The sequence below is a fragment of the Biomphalaria glabrata genome, chromosome 7, assembly GCF_947242115.1.
Source record: "Biomphalaria glabrata chromosome 7, xgBioGlab47.1, whole genome shotgun sequence".
NCBI lineage: Eukaryota > Metazoa > Mollusca > Gastropoda > Planorbidae > Biomphalaria > Biomphalaria glabrata.
In genome coordinates this window covers 26,466,042-26,492,221 of record NC_074717.1, presented here as the reverse complement: position 1 = coordinate 26,492,221, position 26,180 = coordinate 26,466,042, and the positions used below count along the sequence as shown (strand labels likewise).

Genomic DNA, 26,180 nt, shown 5'->3' with positions numbered 1-26,180 from the left:
TGGACAGAAACATGAGTGACGAGCAATCTGCAGTAGGCCTAGTAATTATAGTTTTTTTTTTTTTTTTTTTGGGGGGGGGGGGGAACTACAGTTTCTGCTTTTTTTTTTATTAGTGACAGAGGCAACGTCAACTTATTTTAGTAAACTAAACTGCCTGTGCATGTATAAACTACAATAAATGTAATTAATAATTATAAAAAATTTTTATTTTAGCATTTAACTGCAGTGACAGTAGTGTTTGTAAAATTTAATGAAAAAACATTCTCTTTTCGTGGTGTGGCCCGCTGACTGATTGTTACTTTCCACTGTGGCCCACATGCTGATATGAGTTTGAGACCCCTGGTATAGACAGACATATGTGTAGCCTACTTCAACAAACCATTGAAACACACAGCACACACATTTATATTGGCCTACAATTTTCTTAGACTTGTAAGGAATCATGTAGAAGAAAAAAAAAGTTGTTATCAGTATGTTACGTCTGTTTTCTTCTTGTCGTTTCACGGAACAGGTCTGCGAGATATCGATAGAGAGTGTCTTCTACAATTACAGATCGATTTATTAACGTTTTAGTTGTAAGTAGGCCTACCGTTAGGAGAGTGAACATGGAGGACTTGGATTTAACGATACTATTGGCCTGTTTAGGGGCTGCTCTTTTTATAATATTACTTTTAACTCTATGTCTGGTGAGTTTATTCTTTTGGGATATTGTTTTATTGATTGAAAATAAAAAGTTTAATACACATTACGAAGAATATAAAAACGTACACAATGGTTTTTAAGATAAGTTGATCGTGTAATAAGAACTTTGATGGTTTAAGTTAAAGATCAAATTCAGCTGAACTCATTTCTAATATGTCAAAGCGATTAGAATCTAGATGTCAAGAACTATGAATAGCCTATTTGATACAAATGTAAACTTGAGTGCTAGTAATTCATTTCAAAATACAGTAACATGATCATCAATAGATCTAACAGCGAGAGGAATACATTTAACGCAGCTCAAAAAAAAAAAAAAATTTGTAGAAATAAATCTCTGTCTTATAAAGTAAACATAAGCAAAATCCATCAGAATTTGAAAGGGAATTCATATGTTTTTTTTTTTGTTTTTTTTTTCAAATTTTTGGTGACAGTAAATCTGAGCCCCATAACATTAAACTACAAGTCAACAATTGACTAATTGCAAGTAGCCTGTTTCAAATGTTAAAAAAATAAGGTTTATCTCTATATATTTAAGCGCAAGATCAAGATGTGTACTTTCTGTTTCAAAACTAAAATTGAATAGAAAAAGGATAGTCCGACCAATTTCGGATCAACCCACTTGGAAACCGAAAGGTAAAAGGTTAATGCAGTAAACAAAATATGTTGCCTACTATCAATAAAGTCTTGTAGCATTCGCAGACTGTCGCAGAGGTACACATAGTTAAGCTCGCAGAGGAACACTTAGTTAAACTCGCAGTGGCACCTATTCATTTTAAATACTTTGTAGCAGACTATATTTTCTTGACATAACATATTAAGCCAGTTAAAATCTTGGTTCTTAGATCTAGATTAAAAATCTAGATCCTTGAAATGGTTTTGAGCTTAGAAAAAATTCAAGAATGAAGGATTCAACTTTGAAATGAGATTGGTCACGTGATTTAATATAACAATCAACAACTACAAAGACAAAAGCAACAGATTGTTTTTTTTTTCGTGGTAATAAAGGTGTCGTACCAGACAGCTTATTAAAGAAAGCGTTATTTACGAGTTAAACTGCGGATATTTTTTAAATAACCATATATACTTTTACAATACACTGGTCTATATAGTGCTATATAGTGCTGCACATACGATGCTTATATTTATATATATAGTTAACAAATGCAAAGGGGATAATGAAGAAGGACAGAAACTGATATCTCTTTGATCGGCCGATTGTTTAACTCATTTGATTGTTAACACCATTAGTATAAGCTATATTCTTTTTTTAAAACATTAATACAAACTTTAGCCTATATAGCCCCATACTTAATTTTTGTCTGTTTAGAATTGATGACATAATAAAAGGTTTACTCTAACCATATAGCAAATGTTTGGTTTTTTCTCCACCCTTAGCTCACTTTGAATGATGTCATGTCCGACACAGTCATGTAGCCTAAGACATATTTTCTTCATAATTTTACCTCACTTCACGTCAGTCATTAATGATCCTTCCTTATTTTCATTCACTATGTAAAATGTCATTATTTGCTTCAAGACTTTAAAAAAAAAATGGGTTTTGAAAAGTGAGGTAAAAACTAGTAAAAAGTAAAAGCACCTTAATTCCCAGAATATGCAGTGTGTGTCTTTAGAGAGAGGCCTACGTCTCTTAGCCTAATTTTTTCCTGTTTTTTTTTCCACAGCTAATAAAGTACAAGAAAATAAAGGCAAGATACTTTTTTAGAAAAAATACACGTTTATTTACCCTAAAACATTTTAAATTATACTGCCCACATTGCTCCTATCTTGTTGTTGAAAGGCAATGTATCAAATAATTATCCTATAACTGCTATAATAACGCATCCATCGATCTCAACATTGCTTGCTTTAAATGCGACGCAGATGTTATTAGAGCTTTTTAAAGTTGAATACAGATCTTGTTGCAATTAGGGTTGGTTAGTTCTGTGTAAGCTTGCTTTAACTCATGTCTGTAAATATTGGCAAAACTCTCAGAAATGCAAGTTGATAAGTAGGAGAATATTATTTGCCAAACCGATGACTTGGGACACAAATACTGTAAGACCTTTGAAGAGCTTGTTGAGTACAAAAAAAAATCAAAAGTAATTGAAACAAGATTATGTCCTAGTGTTGGTTGCACTATTAGAGATAAGAAAAGAATAGAAATGAGATGAAATGTACAAACACTCTCTTTCTTCTCAAATATGACTTGCATTTTGATTTGTTAATGCTATTAATGCATTTTTAAATATTCAAGCTGGAAGAGGGTGAGGGCCATGGGCGCCCGCAGGATTTTTTGCAGGGGGGTGTGTGTGCAAGTTGCCACCTATGGCTCAAAGTCGAAGCTTCAACTTTTTTATTACAGAGAATATTAAAGAAAATAATTGGTTCCCCCCCCCCCCCCAATATCTGTGTGATATTAAGTTTAAAGTAAATACTTGTTTCGTGACAAGTGAAAAATCTACATTCGGCTCGTGCATCCCAACGGTCGATCAAATCAAAAATGCAAATGCCGCCAAAAGTGTCAATAACTTTACTACTGAATTGCTTTTCGCTTATTTGGCAGTTCTGATATTCTTCTTTATGTTGCAAATCTTGCATCGATTTAGGTTGTAGACAAAACAGGTTGAACTGAGCATTATTATTGCTTGAAAAGCAAAACGTAATTGAAGAAACTAACGAATCAATATACGGAATGTAAAGCCGTCTTCATTAATATTCCCAAAAATCCAAACATGTTGGTTTTTTTCGGCGAGTCAGTCGACTGCAAATATTCGGTAGCACCAACTCAATACCGAGTTTGTCTGCCTGCAGTGTTCCCTTCCTCAAGATGCCATCTCTGAAGTGTTACTTGGCATGGTCAAGTTGGTTTTGGATTGTGTCATTTATGTGCTGTTGAGCGGCCATTTATGCTAATATGGACAGACTGCAACATCCCGGAAACTGGTTCTAGAAGAGATGAATAATTGACGACTATTAAAAGACAAATCAGAAACACATGAGAAGCAGGAACTGATTAAACATATGCAGTTTGTCTAGTTTAGCTTACAACCGTTATTTTAAAATACGCCAAAATCTTCTCAAAGTTGTGGCTTAAAGCGCGAATGAATTCGTATTTCTCAGTCAATTGTGTCTCATACAAATGAGGTAAATTTAGCACCAACGCTCTCGTTTGGGACTGTTACGGAAGAAATAGATATTCTTCTTGATGACACCAACAGCATTATGTATATATGAAACGTCATTAAGGTCGATGATATGTAAAGAACTTTCTTATATCTCTTCTATGGTAAACTGGTGGACGACTTTCACCTGCTATTTTATCGAGTACTCACACAGACCGCAATTCCGCAAGACGTAAATACATGTACCAAGATGACTGTTTTCTTCAATCTTGCTCAAAATATCTTTCACATATATCAAATCGAAAGATGGCTAGCAAGGATTTTTCATCCAAGAAAAAAACAACACTTTTATCATATTCTAGGTCTTTACTAAATATAATTAGAATTATAAATATGTGCAAATGAACAAAAATTCGTCACAACCAACTACATGTGAGCAGGTCAGGCAGGCGCGAGTGGGAGAGGCCTATTCTCTGCTGCTCAACATTAAAATTTACCAACAGTAGGCAGATGTTAGCACTACTGGGTGGGCTCAATCTGTGCACCTCGGTATGGTGACCAAGGGGCTAGAGCAGTGTTTCTCAAACCGCCGAAGATTTGCTGGTGTGCCGCGGGAGTTTTCAGAACGCCACACGTGCAGCGTTACACATGTCTGTCTACTATTAAATTTTTATTTTACGTTGCGATGACATTCCCACTTACAACGACAGTAAAAGTAGTGGGTCGCTCCATAGTGACGGAAAGGGCTGTTAGCTCTTCAGGTTATGGAGTTGTCCACTATACATAATATATTATTATTTGACTCAAATGTTGGCCGACTTAGCAGACGCACAGCATTGACAGCAGTTCTTGAATTGGTAACGATAATAATAAGCGATGTGTTTCATGTTTCAATTGTTTAGGTGTATGCTAATAATAACAAATTATCAATAAGCATTATTCATTTTTATCCATGGAGAAATACGTTAGCAAGAATGAAACTGCGAAAGCTTTAAATGAAAAGCAAGGAACCAAACGAAGGTACAAAGATATGGTTTCATATCATCGGGACCTGAAGAATCTCCATTGCCATTCTGTCAGATCTGCAATGCAACTCTGTCGAATGAGGCGCTTGTTCCAAGCAAATTGAAGAGGCACTTGGAAACAAAACATCCAGCTGTAAAAGCGCAACCGAAGGAATACTTTGAAAACACCTGGGCTCAACAAAATTAACAAGCTAAAAACTTACGAACTACCTAAAGCTGCCAGAAAAGGGATTGATTGCAAGTTATAAGGTTGCTCAGTTATTAGCAAAACGCAAGAAAGCACACACAGAGGCTGAATCAATCATTGCACCAGCTTTAGCAATAGTTGTTGAAACTATCCTTGGACTCGATGCCGCCGAAAAAAGTTTAAAAAGTTCCTTTGTCAAATGATACTATCTCGCGCAGAATTGAAGAATTATCGACAGATTGACAAGATCAAATCTGCGAACACTTAGACATGACTGACGATGAAGTGTCTCTGCTGTGGTCTCTTCAAGTTGATGAATTCACTAACGTTAGTGGCAAAGCCCAGCTGCTAGCTTTTCATAAAGGATGAAAAATGTGTCAACGAATTCTTATTTTGCAAAGACTACCACCAAAGGCGAAAATATTTTTAAAGTGGTGAACGAAAACATTTTGCTATTCAATCTACAGTGGAGAAACTGTGTCAGCGTTTGCACCTATGGCTGTCCTTCCATGCAGGGAAATAGAAAGGGATTCATCACTCTTGTGCGTCAAGAAAATCCAAGAAAATCCAAATATATTAGTTGTTCACTGCATGATCCACAGAGAAGCTCTTGCCTTCAAATCTTTGCCGAAAGATTTGATGTCTGTTCTGGATCAAGTGATTGAAGTTGTAAACTTCATCAAATCTCTACCGCTTGCATCCCGACATTTCTCAGAGCTTTGTGAAGCAATGGATTGAGACTACAAATGTATCCTGTATCACACCAACGTTCGTTGGCTCTCCAGGGGAAAAAGTGTTAAGCGTGTCGTCCAACTCAAGGCTGAGTTGATTTCATTCTTGGAGGCTGAAAAAAAAAAGACTTTGGATTTTCTATTCATGACGAGAACTGGTGGGTTAAGGTGACATTTCTCTCTGATTTATTTGACAAATTAAATTAAGTGAATTTAAGTCTTCAAGGACCATCGGAAACCATCATCACTGCATCCTCAAAACTGAAGTCATTTGGTGAAAAAATTGTCTTCGAGGCAAAGTAAGATCTTGAAAGGTGTCTTCGCTTCTCCTACTTACAATGAATGTGCTTCAACTAAAGATTCACCCCAGAAATTCTGTACACTTTGACACACCTGCAGTCAGAATTGCAGCATTATTTTCCAACAGTTTGGAAACAATGAAGCTACAAATCTTACAACTGAAGCAGAAGAGCAGCTCATTGATTTTAAAAAACGATGCAGTTCTAAAGTCAAGTTTTGCCGAGAAAGCTTGGATGTGTTTTGGATTTCAATCAACAAGTTATATCATGCAATCAGTTTAAAAGCAATCAAAATAATTCTTCCATTTGCATCTTCATGGTTTTGTGAGTTTGAATTTTCAGCACTGACTGAAATCAAGTCTAAGAAAAGAGAGAGACTTCTTGCAATAGACAATGAAATGCGAGTTTCTTTGTCGACTTTGAAGCCTCGATTAGATCGCATTTGCTCTCAAAAACAGGTCAAATCTTTTTTTCTTTTTATTATAAAACAACTATTGCTCTTCGTGGTGTGCCGCGAAATTTTTGTAGTTTTTTTAGTGTGCCGGCAGACAAAAAAGTTTGAGAAACACCGGGCTAGAGTCACCTAAGTAACCAGACAACTAACTATACTAACTTAACTAAATGAAAACAAGATAACAAACTTTAGTTTACGATAAATAAAACAAAAAGAAACTTTATTTACATACAAAATAAATCAATAATAAAATATAATATATACACTAACTTGACTAATCACTACTACTGAACCCATCAACTAACTAAAACCGTCTAAATCTACACCACTACAAACACTAACAAACTAACCAAACCAACTATCTAACTAAATCACTACAACTACTACACTAGACCTAGATCTACACTACAAAAACCAAATAACACTAGCTTGCCTAGAATTAGATCTAGAATAGATCTACAGAAACAATAACAAAACTATCAATACTACGACAATAGCAGAAACAAAATAACACTAGATTCCCTAGAATTAGATCTAGAATAGATCTACAGAAACAATAACAAAACTATCAACAGCAGAAACAAAATAACACTAGATTCTAGATCTACAGCAAGAATAACAATACTAGATCTATCAATAATGTCAATAGCTGTTTATAGCAGAACAAAATTAGAAAATAACACTAGATTCCCTAGAATTAGAATAGATTTACAACAGCAGTTATAAGCAGCCGCTATTTCAGCAGAGTAATTGCAGCAGCTAAAAACAGTAATATTCAGCAGCTAAAAGCAGTAACACAGCAGTAATAATAGCAGGCCGTCCCAGGTACAGAATAAAAATATAATTAGACGACAGACCACAAAGATCTTCAGCTGTCACAGAGACAGATATAGTACTGACCACTGGTCAAATGTACACTCAACTGTTTTAAAACAGCATGTAGTACATCCCTTTTATACTATCCCGCACTAACCTATATAAATATGCGGAAGTACAATTATAAAAACTGACACTAACCTATAAAAATAAAATATATAAAAATAGCTCTAACCTATACAACAAAAATACATTTAAAAAATAGCCAAAATTGCATATAAAACTAGCTCTGGGAGCGCAAGCTCACATACAGATTGGCCTATTCTAGTTTATTACAGTAATAGCTTATCCTTATTAACTTTATTTCAAAGGAACATTTGACTACTCAGAATTCAGAGGGGTGCGCGTAGATGGTCAGCCGTCGAGTCCTGATAAGCATAGGCGAGTCTACTACAATTGTACTTTAGTCACCAGTGGAATCACTACTTGTTCAGTTGCTAGTTGAATTTTAATTGATCAGATGGTGCAGAAAAAAAAAGGTTAGAATTTGGCTGCTCAGAATCCAGGGGGGGGGGGGGAAGGTGCAACCCGTGCAAGTGCACTACCTTGTACCCCCCTGCGGGCGCCCATGGTGGGGGCCAGCACAAAAGTTTTTCAAAGGGCCTCCACTTAATAAAATCTGACACTGGTCCTAATACGAACCTATAACATGAACCTATCTGTTTTTTTGTATTCCTTAGAAATTTATTTCCGTATATGCAGACAAGAGGGCAACAAAATCACGGGGCTTGCGATTAACTTAATTTTTTGAACAGCTTTGTTGTCAGTATTTCAAACAAGCCTCTGAAGATGTTGAAAATCAGATTCTGCCCAATCATCCAATCCCAGCGACACCCCCTGTGCGACCAAGGATTGAACGACCAAGGATTGAACGTATCTCTGCAGCCAATTTACTATGGAACCAGAACACAGCCACACGACCTTCCGTTGATTGGGATCAGTTTCATGACGTGACATTCCCTCAAATTACTACACGGCGTTTTGGCAGGGAAAGGTAGGCCTTTAAAAAAAAACATTTTTCAATGAAAGCCCAGATATAATTACTATGTGTTCGTGTATTTAAATATTAATAGATTTATTTTCTCATAGTCAAGTATTATTTATTTCATTAATAAAATTATTTTTAAATAAACATTTATATTTTCAGCTATTTAATAGAGACACAATTAGGTACTTTTTGTCTATTTTTAGGGCTCTCCGGTTGTGGGAGGGATGTTAAGCATACACTACGGTCTCCGCCATGATCTAAGGAACTTTTATCAAGATTGGTCAAACGGTTTTGATTTGTATTCGGGACATACAGACATACATACGCCTTACTTTCTGCTTTATATTAGAACAGCCGGATATAACCCGCGGCCTGCGGACCTTAGTTTCGGTATTACTGATCTACTGGATTGGATTTAGATCTATTAAACACGGCAAATGTTTATTTCAGATTATTTATATTTTGGCACGAAAATAAAAGTAGATTGTGAAAATGGATTTACTCGTTCAGCCGACATATTCATATCAAATATAAAACAATGTGAAAACGGGTTTATCCGATTTGTTACAAAGTTTAGGCATTTTATTTTATTTTTGGCCCCTTCCCGGTTGTGGGAGGGACATTAAACATAAACTACAATCTCCGCCATGACCTAAGGAATATGTATGCCAAGTTTTATTAAGATTGGTAAAATGGTTTCGATTTCTATGCGGGACATACATACTCCTTACATTCTACTTTATATATTAGATGACAATAAGGCGTACAATCCCAAAGAATTGTATTCTCCAATGGCCGTAGCCAAATCAGACAGCAGAGGAGAACATTCATCTGGTCTCGGTCGTAGTCTTAATTTAGGTGATGGGTTTGTTTTATCCAAATTGTCATCGACATGTTGGTAGACACAGGCATACGTGAACTATGTTACCTACTTTTTGGATAGTTATTTTGTTTTTTAAAGTAAATTTACATCTACCTTATATTCATTTTCTACAGAGACCCCGATAAAACTATAGACCTCCACCGTTACACTGTAAGGGAGGCTATCTTTCTTGTCAAGGATTATTTACGCTTAAAACAAAACGGTAAGTATAAATCAGTGGCAGTGCTTCACTCACAACTGACAGAGCTACAACAACGGATTCAACTCTTCACATCCTAAAGTCTTTATTTCTCCCCTAACGAGCACATGCCTAACTGTTATAATAACACTCGTTGCTAATGTTAAAACATGAAGATATTAACTTTTTTAAAATACAGATGAGCAGATGTGAAAGACTATTTAAAGAATAAAAACTCTACGTCCTCACTCTGCAAGCACTACTTAATGTTATCCATTACTTATTTTGCATTAAATAGAAATATGTTTTAACGAGTAATATTTCATTACTATCGAAGCCTCGACAAAGCTGAAGTTCATCATAACAAGAAAAACATTACCAAGCAGAATACAAAAAAAAAAAAACCTTTAAAAGAAAAACAAAGCTTATCTAAAAGGAAAAACTCCTCCCATACAACTATATATACATAATGAAGAAGTTATTTCCCTTATTCGATCTCAATCGATAATTAATTGAATAATTTGTAACTTTTTTTTTATTCATTTATGTTTTCTTAGGTATAATAAATAATTGTTTGAAGTATCAGCTTGATCGTACAATGCGTGAGGGTGAAATAGCTTTAACAAGTATTTAAGTGGACTAAACCGTAAACCCTTCTAGTCTAGCCATATCTGTGAATACTGAAGGATTAATCTCCCTTGTTGGTATGAAACAAAATAATATTATAATAATTACTAGTAATTAACTGACTAATTGGTTAAAGTTTTGTGTTGAATCATGTCTTGTCGACGCCAATGAATAACTGTGCAAGTTTCAATTTGATCTGAGAATGGGCGTGGGAGAAATAACGTGTACACCGAACAGAAAGATAGCCAGCCAGCCAGACTGAGTGAGTTGATGTAAGCCAGGCATGCCACTTGGCCATCTAAAAAAGTATCCAAATAATGTTAATCTATTACGCTGGTAAATAAGAGATGACAAGCTACTTTAATTAAAAAAATAGTATTTGTTAAACTGAACAACGAGAGGTAAATATTCCAGCTTCACAAAACAACACATCGTCCTCCACTCCAATGTGTATGACATTCGTATTAAGTAACTTGAACATCTGATGTCTACAGATTATAAAAACAGTTGCTACACTGAAAACCACAGGTATATCAACATTGTAACTGGGCGAGGCCTGCACAGTAAAGATGGCATTCCCAGAATCAAATTGGCAGTGAATCAATATCTGGAGGATAAAGGCTATAAGTATGTATACACATCTACACACAAGTTACATTCTCTGTGAGAGAGTCTCAGTCTGTTTGTAGATCTACTATAAGTAATGCCCAGTCGTGCGGTAGGCCCTACTCGCTCTGGACTGTCGTTCGATGATCCCGTATTAAGCCCCTGCACGCTGCAATCCCCTGCTGCAGGTTTGGGCTAGTTAATATCATGTAATTATCTTCAAATTTGAAGAGACATCCACAAGGTACGAAAAGAATACAGCACGTGGTACACGTACTCTGGGATCTCTGGAAAGACGGGTTGGGATAATTACGGTACAGCGAATAGGCCTACCATTTGTTTTTTAAAGAACGTTTGTATAAAATCATTTGTGAAAATGGCAATTAAGACATTGTTTATTTTCTAATCATTATTTTTTTTTTCTTTGCAATTGATTTATTTACATACAGTATTTGATATAATCTTTACATTACTTATTAATTGTTTTATTTTGCTCTAGATATCTTTAAATTATTTCCCCTTGATTTAGTGCATTTTCACTATAAAACTAAATGATTTAATCCCGATTAACTTATTTGTTGATGTTTTGATTGATTCGTGTATTGTCTTTGAGCAATAGCTTGCATGCAAAATTTGATGATGACGAGTGGATGAGTAGAAGAGGTTGAAAAATATATTGCAAAAAATCTAAACTTGCAAGAAACATAAAGAGTAACTTGTAAAATATAGTGCACAATGCATTTTAAGAAGCTTACTCTTACTAATTAATCTTAAACAGAAGTGTGTATGTGGAGTAAAATGCGGAGCTGAACCCATCAAAATATATGAAAAGAGATATAATGATATAATTTTAATTTAGCTTTAGGCTTCTGTAGAGCAGGCTAAATTGTAGGTGCCCGCAACGCGTATAACGCGCACATATTACAAAATCGTACAACCCTCACATGCCCTGCGTGTGCAAATTAGTTTAGTTGATTACTTACTTGTCAAAGTTGATTACTGGTATATTCAAGATTCTCGGCCGCATCGCTATTTGGTGTTATATGTTTTCTTAAGGTGTATAATGAGATGTGCTACACTCTGGCAGAACCTGCGACGCCGCTGACCCCAAACTGTATCGGCACTGCCGTTCCTGTGGATACATCAGCTGCGTGGAGTGGGGGGAATTGATGTGTGGGCGACATCGTTCCGACCACAGCTAATGCCCAGGCATTCGTCTCATTTCCATGAGATGATCCATAGTCGCTTGGCGGCTGAAGGAGGCTATAGATAGATAATGAGATGTTCATAAAGCTTTCCAATGTAGGCTATACTTCACAACCACACAGTTATTTGTAATATGTGTAAAGACCACCGTAAATCTATAGGACGTGTAAAGACCCACCGGTATGTAAATATAGGACCTGTACAGACCCACCGGTATCTAAATCTTTAGGACGTGTAAAGACCCACCGGTATGTAAATCTATAGGACGTGTAAATACCTACCGGTATGTAAATCTAGGACCTGTAAAGACCCACCGGTATATAAATCTATAGGGCGTGTAAAGACCCACCGGTATGTAAATCTATAGGAGGTGTAAAGACACACCGGTATGTAAATCTATAGGACCTGTAAAGACCCACTGGTATATAAATCTTTAGGACGTGTAAAGATCTACCGGTATGTAAATCTATAGGACGTGTAAAGACCCACCAGTATGTAAATCTATAGGACGTGTAAAGACCCACCAGTATGTAAATCTATAGGACGTGTAAAGACCCACCGGTATGCAAATCTAGGAAGTGTAAAGACCCACCGGTATGTAAATCTAGGACATGTAAAGACCCACCGGTGTGTAAATCTATAGGACGTGTAAAGACCCACCGGTATGTAAATGTATTGGACGGGTAAGACCCACCGGCATGTAAATCTATAGGACCTGTAAAGACACTGGTATGTAAATCTAGGAAGTGTAAAGACCTACCGGTATGTAAATCTATAGGACGTGTAAAGACCCACCGGTATGTAAATCTAGGACGTGTAAAGAACCACCGGTATGTAAATCTATAGGACGTGTAAAGACCCACCGGCATGTAAATCTATAGGACCTGTAAAGACCCACCGGTATGTAAATCTTCAGGACCTGTAAAGACCCACTGGTATGTAAATCTAGGACGTGTAAAGACCCACAGGTATGTAAATCTATAGGACGTGTAAAGACCCACCGGTATGTAAATCTAGGACATGTAAAGACCCACCGGTGTGTAAATCTATAGGACGTGTAAAGACCCACCGGTATGTAAATCTATAGGACGTGTAAGACCTACCGGCATGTAAATCTATAGGACCTGTAAAGACACTGGTATGTAAATCTAGGAAGTGTAAAGACCCACCGGTATGTAAATCTATAGGACGTGTAAAGACCCACCGGTATGTAAATCTAGGACGTGTAAAGAACCACCGGTATGTAAATCTATAGGACGTGTTAAGACCCAGCGGTATGTAAATCTATAGGACGCGTAAAGACCCACCGGTATGTAAATCTATAGGACGTGTAAAGACCCACCGGCATGTAAATCTATAGGACCTGTAAAATCCCACCGGTATGTAAATCTGCAGGACCTGTAAAGACCCACTAGTATGTAAATCTAGGACGTGTAAAGACCCACCGGTATGTAAATCTATAGAACGTGTAAAGACCCACCCGTATATAAATCTTTAGGACGTGTAAAGACCCACCGGTATGTAAATCTATAAGACATGTAAAGTCCCACCGGTATGTAAATCTATAGGACGTGTAAAGACCCACCGGTATATAAATCTATAGGACGTATAAAGACCCACCGGTATATAAATCTATAGGACGTGTAAAGACCCACCGGTATGTAAATCTATAGGACCAGTAAAGACCCACCGGTATGTAAATCTATAGGACGTATAAAGACCTACCTGTATGTAAATCTATAGGACGTGTAAAGACCCACCAGTATGTAAATCTATAGGACGTGTAAAGACCCACCGGTATGTAAATCTATAGGACGCGTAAAGACCCACCGGCATGTAAATCTATAGGACCTGTAAAGACCCACCGGTATGTAAATCTGCATGACCTGTAAAGACCCACTGGTATGTAAATCTAGGACGTGTAAAGACCCACAGGTATGTAAATCTATAAGACGTGTAAAGACCCACCGGTATGTAAATCTAGGACGTGTGAAGACCCACCGGTATGTAAATCTATAGGACATGTAAAGACCCACCGGTATGTAAATCTAGGACGTGTAAAGACCCACCGGTATGTAAATCTATAGGGCGTGTAAAGACCCACCGGTATGTAAATCTATAGGACGTGTAAAGACTCACCGGTATGTAAATCTATAGGACGTGTAAAGACCCACCAGAATGTCCATAGTTTCCGTTATGCTATGCTTATGAGTAAAATAAATTTTGTAAACCCTGCACATCTGCCAATCCTGTGTAAAAACTTGTATAACATATATATATATATGTAAATCTAGGACGTGTAAAGACCCACCGGTATGTAAATCTATAGGACGTGTAAAGACCCACCAGTATGTAAATCTATAGGACGTGTAAAGACCCACCAGTATGTAAATCTATAGGACGTGTAAAGACCCACCGGTATGCAAATCTAGGAAGTGTAAAGACCCACCGGTATGTAAATCCTATAGGACGTGTAAAGACCCACCGGCATGTAAATCTATAGGACCTGTAAAGACCCACCGGTATTTAAATCTGCAGGACCTGTAAAGACCCACTGATATGTAAATCTAGGACGTGTAAAGACCCACCGGTATGTAAATCTAGGACCTGTAAAGACCCACAGGTATATAAATCTATAGGGCGTGTAAAGACCCACCGGTATGTAAATCTAAAGGACGTGTAAAGACCCACCGGTATGTAAACTTATAGGAGGTGTAAAGACCCACCGGTATGTAAATCTATAGGACCTGTAAAGACCCACCGGGATGTAAATCTATAGGACATGTAAAGACCCACCGGTATGTAAATCTAGGATCTGTAAAGACCCACCGGTATATACATCTATAGGGCGTGTAAAGACCCACCGGTATGTAAATCTATAGGACCTGTAAAGACCCACTGGTATGTAAATCTATAGGACGTGTAAAGACCTACCTGTATGTAAATCTATAGGACGTGTAAAGACCCACCAGTATGTTAATCTATAGGACGTGTAAAGACCCACCAGTATGTAAATCTATAGGACCTGTAAAGACCATCGGTATGTAAATCTAGGAAGTGTAAAGACCCACTGGTATGTAAATCTATAGGACGTGTAAAGACCCACCGGTATGTAAATCTATAGGACGTGTAAAGACCTACCGGCATGTAAATCTATAGGACATGTAAAGACCCCCGGTATGTAAATCTAGGACGTGTAAAGACCCACCGGTATGTAAATCTATAGGGCGTGTAAAGACCCACCGGTATGTAAATCTATAGGACGTGTAAAGACTCACCGGGATGTAAATCTATAGGACGTGTAAAGACCCACCGGAATGTCCATAGTTTCCGTTATGCTATGCTTATGAGTAAAATAAATTTTGTAAACCCTGCACAGCTGCCAATCCTGTGTAAAAACTTGTATAACATATATACAAGAGAGAGAGAAAGAGAGTGAGAGAAAGAGGGAGAAAGATGATAATGTGTATTGCGCTAACTTCATATAAAAACTTAATGTTTCAAAAAAGAATCCCAATCTACAGCAATTTCATTGCTACACAGAGCTTAGAGAAAGCTATCAAATCTCTAGGTGAATAAAATTATGAATTTGCTAGGTCAATATAGCGCCTCAAAAATGAATTTAAATCACTGTCTAGTATTATGTTTTTAACTTATAATTTTTTTTAGTTTTCAGTGGGTCAATGCTGGTGGTATGGTGATTGTTGATCTAGCATCCACAACGAGAGCCCAAATATAAGCCATTGAAGCCTTAACACTAATTGGCCGTGAAGAAGATACACAAGACATGTTGTGTTTGTGATGGCAGCTACACAATTGATTAATGTACAGTTTGTTTTTTAGCGGCCCCCGAAAGGGGAAAAGACGCTATTAGTTTTGTGCCAAATGTCTGTCAGTCTGTCCCGTTTAGATCTCGTAAACTAGAAAAGATATTGAAAATCCGAAATCACAATATTTTAGACCATTCAAAGTTCTGATGCAACGGCTACTTTTTTTTCCTAAAAGCGAAAAATCTAGTTTTTAAAATCTGTTTTGCAAGCAGTTTTTTAAAGAGAAAAAGCTATTTAGTATACATTATAAGTTAGACCTAATTTAAAACGAATAGTAATCTTGTAAACTTCATTCTCCTGAAACTTTTTTCTATTAGCGGAAATCTTTTTTTTTAAGGATACGAATAAGTGATTAAGCATTTTCAAAACAATTACATTAATTAAAAGACTTCAGTTAGGCCAGGAGAGGCGCGGTAGCTGAGCGATAAATCGCTTGGCTTCCGAACCGAGGGTCCCGGGTTCGAATCCTGGGATTTTCAACTTCGGAATCCTTGGGCGCCTCTGAGTCCACCCACCTCTAATGGGTACCTGACATTAGTTGGGGAAAAGTAAAGGCGGTTGGTCGTTGTGTTGGCTACAAGACACCCTCGTTAACCGTAGGCCACAAAAACAGGTGAGCTTTACATCATCTGCCCTATAGACCACAAGGTCTGAAAGGGGAACTAGTTAGGCCAGGTTCACATCTAACTTTGCATTCACTTGCACCTATCCTTTGATCTGCTGGTACTACACAAGATCTGTCAACCTTCTTTCTCCATTCTTATCTCTCATTTGTCTTTGATATAATTTCATTTGGATGTTCTTTCTGAAAATATTGAAGCCTGCCTGGGTGGACCACTTCGGGGGCCGATTTTGAGTTTGTTTCCACACAAACTGTCTTTGTAACCTTGTTAACTTTTGAATGAGTTTCATCTAAATGGTCTCTTAAAGTCAATTGGAGTAAAGATTGCAAAACAAAATTAATAATTTATATTTTATTCATTTATATTACATTGTGAAATCTTATCTTATATAATACAGATGTTACTTAAAAAAAAGAAGATGATTACGTCCTTCGCGTCATGCATTCAGTCATGCATAATAACCAATGACTTAAATTCTGCCAAGTCACTGGTTTTCAAAAATATAGATGAGAATTTTCTTCAATTCCTGTTTTGTAGAGATAGTTTTAAAAAAAAACACATTTTCAACTTTGAATTATGTATTAATATATGTTTAAAGTCAACATAACATTTCATATATTGAAATTAATTTTAAAAACATTGACATGGGATGTCACACATTGATGTGTAAGCCAGAAGAGAAAGACAGTCGCTCATTGCGCAAACCAACCAAGAGCTGGCTTGTCACGCCTTAGTGTGCAACTGGAGAAAAGGGCTGACCAGGCTATTCAGTCACTTTGTGGGTTTATGCAAAAGGAAAAAGAAGTTGTTTACTGCTAAACTGAATCATCTTTAAAAACCTTAAAGAAATATTGAAGTAAGTTAGACATATTTAGAAAAGATGGTAGGTAAAGATACAAGTTTAAGAAGGTTGAAAAGAAGACGAACAATGACATAAACAATTCAGCAAAGTCTTAGCACACTACTGTATAAGGGACAAAAGAGCTAGATATCTAGCCATTGTTCCAAGTATTCTGTGATGGATTAATCATCAGTATCTTCACCGTGTTTTATTGATTCACCAATAATACTTTATGTCAGTCAAGTTATTCTATTTGTACAAGAGATTTTTATTTTATTGTTTGTTTGTCACTGGATTACTTGTTTTATTGAACTGAGTTTGAAAACAATAAACTCAAATAAAATATATTCAACACTTTGTTTCTTCACTGTGTTCAAACAGAGACATTGAGGCTGTTCTGAATCTGCATATGACACAATACTGAGGAGACAATACTACTCTCCAAATAACATCCTGACATGGGATTACATCATGATCAGTCACAAAAATAGTCTAAAAGATGATGGTATCTCATAATTAAGATATGTAGTGATGAACTATTCTGTTTAATATGTTTATTTGATGGGAATTTTAAGATTGTCATCCTACAATAAAATTACAATTATTATTTTTTTTTTTAGGCTATGGCCAGAGAATTCCAAAATGAAATTTCAGAAAAATCTTCAGTAATGCACCAATAAAGAAAAAAAAAAGTCATTTTATCAAAGGGATATGTGTCAGAAAAATAATGTATAAGTATTCAGTACGATTCAATAAGAAGCAGCTTTCAAGTTACATCCAACAGATTGAACAACTAAGAACTGTAATGCTGTTTTATATTTATAATATTTACAATATTTTATTGATTGGCAGGTCACTTCCATTATACTATTCAAATGTACAATAAATTTAATTGATGAAACCCTAAAAATAAAATAAAAAAAAAAAACATAATAAAAACAATGCAATGTATCATTAAAAGTTAATGAAAGAACTAATAATGATTAAAGATTTTCATTAGAAAGATAATTATTAATAGCTTATGTGTAAAGTAAATTTTCTTTCCTTTTATAGCTTTGCAAGGAACAAAATGGCACAATTTTTCTTAAAAAAAAACACAACTATTACTGCTTCAATGCTCATTGAAACATCTTTTATAAATTTAGCAGCATTTAATAATGAAAAAATATTAAGTTTTCTTTTGATCTCAATGTGCTCAGCAAAATAAAACTAATTTAAAAAAAAAAAATTGACATAATTGCAAAATCTAAAGAATTTGTTTGAAAGTTTGACTTTATGATACAATATCTCAGGTTAGTGTGACAATGTATTGCCAATATGAATATTGAATGTGAGCTGGAAAATATCTAATAAGTAGTTTCAAAGTTTCTTTAATTATTCTTTTATTATTAAATTAAAAAAAAAAAAAGCCAGTACAAAAATATTTCCCATTTGGCCATTTGCTTTTTAATCTTTATATTAGGTCATGACTATTCAACGTAACTAAGAGTCTAGAATGAAAATGTGTAAAGTCAGAAAAGTTACACTGTAATAATATACTTTTATATTAATGCATGTTAGAATAAAACATCACATACAAGAACTATTAAAAAGAACACTTTTATTCTAATTTGTTTTTTTTAAAGTATTGCAGGCTTCATTTTTTTGTCTTTTTTTTAACCCTACAATAGTATTATACTATCTAATCTCAACACCTAACTGGGAAGCAGCCAGTAACTCAATCTGCTGATGAACTTGATTGACTTCTTCCTGAGTCAAAGTTTTCTCCATGTGTCGGTAAACAATACGGTAACAATGACTGAAGCGTTTCTTTTTGGGATGCTGAAATTCATCAACTAGTTTGACCTGGAAGTAGGACATGTAAACATTACTTTTACATGTGAACATTATTTATTACCAACATAATATGCCACCAATGTGCATCCTCATGTTTTGTAAAATAAAGAATAAGGTTTTTAATTACTGTCCAAATCTAAAATCTATTCTTTGCACTATTATGAGGCAAATACTTAAGATTTAATTTATTATATTCTAATTAACAAAGTAGTAAAAAAGAACTATATCTATCTATAAATTGGTCAAATGAGCTTTAAAGTAAATTACTTTCTTTAAAGTTAAGTACATGAATATTTAGTAATGAAGAAAATGCTACAAACATTGAAGTGCTTATACTGTCAAATTGAGGAGTACTTTGATTTAAAATCTCCTCTGCCTCAACCTCAAGGAAAAAAAATCAAGTGGAGTCTCCTATGCATTGGGACTAATAACTTTGGCATTCCCTTCTTCAACTGAGTTGGTGCTAAACATATTGCACATCTGAGTAATGCTCCCTGAAGAGGAAACTCAGGAGCTGCTACAGAGAAACTGGGCCAATAGATGTGTTCAGACAATCTATTGGCCCCTTTGAGAAAGAATTAATTACCATGGCTGAGTGTCACAGTTTGGGTTGACATTGCCTGTTATATGTTCACCTCAAGTCATGAGGGTGAAAGACATGTGAAACCTCTGATTTAGAAAGAGGAAGTAAGAATGACTGAATTGACTTTTGGGCAGCCGAAGACAGTAGTCACTTGAAGTCATTTGAGACAGTAGACATATTTCTAATAGTTGTTTTCTGTACTTAGAGCTGGATACATATTCTTGAAGTTTATTATTACCCACTATGATGCAGATATATTCTAGTAGTGAAGTTATATTTTAAAGGACTTGTATATTTAATGCCGCATTTATGCAGATGTAGTAATATTTCAATTGGATATTTTGATGTAACGACTAGAAGTGCAGTACGTTATTATTATTGAATAAACCTCATATATGTCTGCTGAAGATCGACTCCAGTCTTTGTATACTATTCACATCTGTAACGTGTTAAGTGGACATTCTTCAACATTACACACATTAACCACAAACATAACCTTTACACTGAGTGATAAAACTAAACAAAATTAATGAAAACCGCATTTGCATCTATAAAGTACCTGCTCCACCAGATCCCCTCCAATGGATCTGACAATATCATAGAAGTCATTGGAGGAATAATTATCTGGGATCCAGAAAGAGATATCATTAACACACTGAGGGTACTTGCTAACACTCTAAAGGAAACAAAAAAAATGTTTTTAGTCATTTGCTCATCATTAAATGAATTATTCCTTTGAATAACTTTATGAAGAAAAGTATTAATAACGACTTTCAAATCAAAGTTACCATTTTAAAAATCTTTTTTTTTTATTATAGAAAGGAGATAATTTTACTAAATTTGTACTATTTTCTGTTACACATTTTTTATGTGTGTGAAATATTTCCTCAATCCTATGACTTTAAGAGAAAGGATATCTGTAACCCTAATGTCTTTCCAACTCACACAAAAAAATTTGCTTTATACAATTTCAGCCATTCTGTAATGGCAATCAAAACAATGGTAACAATTAACTCTTACTCTCCTAATTAACGATACCATCGTTTATTTGTCCTTATTAGATTAAATTAATTTCTGGTTTTATAAACTTTTATTTGTGTTATATAAAAAGAGCATGCAGTCTCCTATAATTCTATACCAAAGGTAACGTTTTCTGATTTTAAACAAAACTGTTATTAAAGTTTAATGATAACAGGGTAGAATGTGCAAATGTAAAAAATTCAATGCTCTATCAGAACGTGGAAAAATAATTACGGAGATAAAAGAGTTAATATTCTATAAAAAAAAAAAAAGAAACATCTGAATCCAGCCAGTTTACGTTTTATGAAAAATTAATCCATTGTTAAAATAGGATATATATCTTTTAAGTCTAAGCAGAGTTAATAGAAACTTCACTATAATACACCATTTTAAGGATAATGATGTAATTTTTTAATATACCAAGCATAACCCACTTATTCCTTAGAAACAGAACATGGCGATGTGAAAGACACCATTCTTTAAGAAAGTTAGTCTTTAATAAAGAATAATTTTTTCATACAAGATGAGAAACCAAGCATAACACACTTATTCCTTAGAAACAGAACCTGTTGTGGTGAAAGACATAATTCTTTAAGAAAGTTAGTCTTCAATAAAGAATATTTTTTTTATATACAAGATGAGAAACCTTACCTTATATGTAATATTTTCATTAAATTTTTTGCCTTCAAACTGACCCAAGAAACCAGTATCAGTACTCCAGAAGAGACGTATGTCAGGTATAGAGTACAACTTCATTGCCAGTCGTTCGAGCCCCATGCCAAATGCCCAACCAGCTTTGTCAGATGCTCCAGCTATAAAAAATATATATAGAAACATAATACATTCCAATCTGGTTAATCAGACAACTGGTTGATCAAGCCAGCTACTTAATTGGACTGAATCTTAAATACCCCCAAAAAAATCTTTAATATAGTCGAATTTGACTGGTTATGTCCCCATTTGTGGTCTGATTAACTGGATTAGACTGTATTTTAATTGGAAATAGTTCAAAATGGTAAGTACAACCAAATTTTGTTTATCAATCAATATGAGACTAAATAATACATTTTACATACATTAAAATGTCTAAAGAAGACAAGAGATTGAATTCTTAAGAGGGCTGGTAATTTAACTTTCAAGCCTCTTCTGTTTCAATGGCAACTAGATTTGCTGAGTCTCTGTTTTTATAATTGTACCTTTTTTAATAGAACTGGCTTATGAATAGCATCACATTGGTGTTGTTATTTTTTTTCAGACGTAGTCCCATTAGGTGATGACAGTAAAAAAAAAAAAAAAAAAGTAAATTTACCCTTTCAGACCTTGTGGTCTATAGGTAGTGATGGGAACTAAACTAATTTTTTTTAGTTAAACTAAAACTAAGTTTGAACTAAAAAAAAGTAATTAAACTTTTAGTTAATCACAAATTGATAAAATTAGTTAAACTAAACTAAAAAACTTTAGTTAAACTTTTACTAACTATTTTGACCTTTTTTAAGGACGAAACAGCCAAACATGAAAATATAAAGTATAAAGCACAACCAATCTCTTTAGCAAAATGTTTGTGCACATGAAAAAATATTTAAATGTCTTTATGGGATATATGTAGATCTTAATAGAATCACTAGAATGATACTATTGTAGAAAGTAATTAGAAGTAATTGTCGAAGTTCTAATATAAGTATTATAAGTTACCTTTTAGAAGTAATGATAAAACTGCATGTTGACTCTCTAACTAACTTTAGATTCTAGAATATTCTGGATCTAATATCTTCTACAAACGAAATGATCAGAAATATAATCTGGATCTAGAATTAGATCTAGCTACTAGACCTAGACCTAGATCAAATAATTAATATTTTAATCTAAAAATAATCTAAGAAATACTGGTTACTAGATCTACTACTATTAGATCTAAAATCTAGATAGAGTCTAGTAGATATCTTAGTAACTCTAGATCTAGACATTTTAGATTATTATAATTATGATTATAACTAAGTATGGGTATTTAGATCTATATACTCTAGTAGATAATACTAGATATAGATCTAATAGATCTAGATAGTAGATATAAGTATAATTATAATAGAAGTAGATCATAGATGTAGATGTATAATCTAGTCTAGATTTAGTTAATTTAGTATTAGATCTAGTATAGTGACGACTATTATTAGTATTATAGATCTATCATCTATGCATCTTTGGTCTTAGTATAATAAGTAATCTAGATATATCTAGATCATTAGATCTAATCAATCTAATCTAGACTCTAATTCTAGAATAGTTACATAGGCCTATTATAGTTATAGACAAGAATCTCTAAACTAATACTAATAGATATAGTCTAATAAAGTAAAGTAATATAGATCTAGATTTCACTTAATAGATCTATAATATTGACTTATAATTTTAAATTTACATCTAGATTTAAGACTAAGACTACTAAGAGTTAGAGTTAGACTCTACTTAAGACTAAGAGACTAAAATAATTAAATATATAGACTATTATGACTATTGATCTAGATCTAATAGTAGTATAAGTATTCAGTAGTAATATACTAAACTAATAATACTAATTGTCTATAGACTTTGACGTCACTTGACTCTAACTCTAGATCTAGTTACTAGTAAAAGTTTTTAAATAAAAAGAGTCGACTTTTCTTTGAGATCTATAGTAAAGCAAAATTCTTTGCCTGCAGCTATACAGAAACACACTGGTGTTTAATAAAAAGCTGAAAAATGTAGATCTATAGAATCAGGATTTATCAAGCAGCGAAACTTGCTAGAAATATAATGAACACGTGTATTTTTTTGAAAAGGCGGGAATAGCGGCCATTATAGGGTAAAGGTCAAAAGGTTTTCTAGTGACCTGTGCACCCTCTTGTTTATTCTCCTCTCTATTATTCATTATATATATTCTCCAAATTACATAGATCTAAATATTTATTGGTATGTATGTTAAAAAAGTTTGTAAAATTTGTAATTAAACTTTTTAGTTTGTAACTAAAAAAAAATAATTAAACTAGGATTTTAACTAAACTTTTATTTTTTAATTAAACTTTGGCCTTAACTAATTTTTTTTAGTTAAACTAAAAGTTAGCAACTTTTTAGTTAACTTTTGCCCATCACTATCTATAGGGCACCATGATGTGATGACAGAGACACAGTTAATCAGTGATTTAATATTTTCACAGTTCTCCCAATTTCAGTCACATACTGAGAGATAATAAATATTTTTGAATAGCAGTAGCAGTAACCCAAAGTTTGTTTACTTTATGGATGGTAGCAGTACTCAGACCAACATGATCTTTAGATTTCCATATTTACACTATCTTTTTGTTTGTATTATTAGTAGTGCACTCAATTCTGAACTCTGAGCTTGCATAATGTCAACATTACCACAGACTTTTACATTTCAATTGATAACACTGCTTGAAAGTGTGGAAATCTATTTTACCTTTTTTTAAAATGCCTTTAACTCTTTCTCTCCATAATTATTTACCAGATTCTGGTGGAATCAACGCTGGTATCATCAGTTAGGAGAGAAAGAGTTAAAAGTGTAAAATATTTCATAGAATTATATCCTAAAACAAAAAGTATGAATTCATTATTTTATTGATGTAAAAAAAACAACTAACCAGAATGAACCAGCTTCTGCTCCATGACACCACAGCCCAACATTTCTATCCATTCATCTTGATAATAAATTTCTAATTCCCAGGAAGGATGAGTGAAAGGGAAGTAAGCATTGACCCATCTCATTGTGACTTCTGCAGTTATAAAAAGTTACAATAATAAAATCATTTTTCATTAAATTTATATTTACTTTTCAAGTTCTTCTCGGTTTATAAACCGGTATAAATAAGAAAGAAAGATAGATACAAAAAAGTGTGTAATACAATTTTTTCACAGAAATATAAAATATTTAGTTTCTATATATGACAAATGATGTAAAATGTTTCTCTTGATTTAGGGAAACAAAAGTTAATTAGTACTTGGTACTTCTTTGTTTACCTGAGCCAAAGAGATGTTTCATGAGTCCTTCTAAACAGTTTTTCAAATCAAGTTCTATTAGTTTTGATGTTTCCAAAGTATGAAACTCTTGTTTATGTTCATCTCTTGATCCATTCTCAAAAAGTGTTACACTTTTAGAATCAGAACCAGAGTTAAAAAGCTGGTGATGACGTACACATAAATTATTTATCAGTGAAACATTTTGTTTACATTCAAATTGAAACTTGCACTACCTATTATAAATATTGAATAAACATTCCCTATTTTACAAAAGAAATCTATCCATAACATAATAAACAGCTTTTTGTTGTGTAGTGCTGTTGTTGTGTATTGCTGAATTAAAATATACTTTTATTTTTAAAATATGTTCATTAAAAAATAAATTAACCATTCAAATTCTTGGAAACAATCCACATATCATTGTACAATACATTACACAATATATATAATACATTGTAAAAATAAATCTCATCAAATTTTAATCAACGATGGGATTGTCTAAGTTATTTTTTTAGCATTCTGCATAGTCAAACCTTACTCATTACTGGTTTCATCATCTTTTTTTTTTTCATGATCTTTAAATGCTGACATGAATTTGCTACAACATGAGTAATATTTGTAGTTATCTTCATTTAATCATAGTATCAAAGATTGTCATAGTAAGAAAACAAATTCTTAATTGTGACGTAAGTCTGAAGCAATTAATGAATTATATACCACACAACCAGGCAGCCATCTCATCAATAAACTGTCATTAACAACCTACAGATATTTTTGTTTCCTTTTGTAACAACTTACCTGAAAATCAGAAAATAACCGCACACCCTCAATTTGGTGAAAAACAGGATAGTGTGTTGCATCAATTGCATCTCGTCTGTACACATCCCCAACAACAATGAAAGCATCAAGTCCAGATTGTATTAAATCCCTTTGATGAGCAGATGTGTGAGCACGCAACATATACTCTGAATTTATATAGTATGTGTCTGATGGTGATCTACTTATATGATTCTTTGGGACAAGCAAGCTATCAAAATTCTGTTCATGAGTTACCACTGGGCTCAACCGATCATAAGAAGAAAACAGTGGGTTACCACGCTTTAGAAATGTTTTATGAAAATATGATTCAATCCTTTTGAATATAAGTTGCAGTGGATGATTAAACTGATTATGGAGATTTTTTCCAATCTTTTCTAAAACGGCAGGTGTAACATTAGTAAGATTATCAGTAGGATAAGTTGTGCCAAGTATTTCAAGTGTGTTACCAAAGTTGTGAGCAGTCCTGTTTTTGGATGCACGATGGCAACAGTAATGGAATGATGCACATGGTCTTACAATGGAAGAACCACGAGCCAAACTTTGCAAAACTATAAATTGTCTAACTATCATTGTATGATTTAAAATAAATCTAGATTATCAGCAAATCTAGTTCAATCCTTTATTTATTGAAAATCTACTAGTCAACTTCTAAATCTTGTGGAAAACGAAAGTAAACAGTATTTGACCTACGAAAAGAAAACATCCGGTTTTGGATTTGATCATTTGATCTCGA

At 34.1% G+C, this 26,180-nt stretch overlaps 2 protein-coding genes across 2 annotated transcripts; one reads left to right on the top strand and one right to left on the bottom strand.

Annotated features, from left to right (window-relative positions):
- The first annotated feature begins 380 nt into the window (after nucleotides 1-380).
- LOC106061535 (uncharacterized) lies at nucleotides 381-17,530 on the top strand. The gene is made up of 6 exons (XM_013219704.2): nucleotides 381-686; nucleotides 2,385-2,408; nucleotides 8,152-8,390; nucleotides 9,381-9,469; nucleotides 10,567-10,699; nucleotides 15,554-17,530. Exons 1-6 carry the CDS (start codon nucleotides 606-608, stop codon nucleotides 15,621-15,623), a joined length of 636 nt encoding a protein of 211 aa, XP_013075158.2. The 5' UTR covers nucleotides 381-605; the 3' UTR covers nucleotides 15,624-17,530.
- On the bottom strand, nucleotides 16,674-26,180 carry LOC106061536 (phenylalanine--tRNA ligase, mitochondrial-like). Its single transcript, XM_013219705.2, has 6 exons — nucleotides 25,427-26,180; nucleotides 24,629-24,788; nucleotides 24,253-24,384; nucleotides 21,269-21,429; nucleotides 20,157-20,273; nucleotides 16,674-19,023 (listed from the first exon to the last, which is right to left on the bottom strand). The coding sequence occupies exons 1-6, from the start codon at nucleotides 26,015-26,017 to the stop codon at nucleotides 18,856-18,858; spliced, it is 1,329 nt and encodes a 442-aa protein (XP_013075159.2). The 5' UTR covers nucleotides 26,018-26,180; the 3' UTR covers nucleotides 16,674-18,855.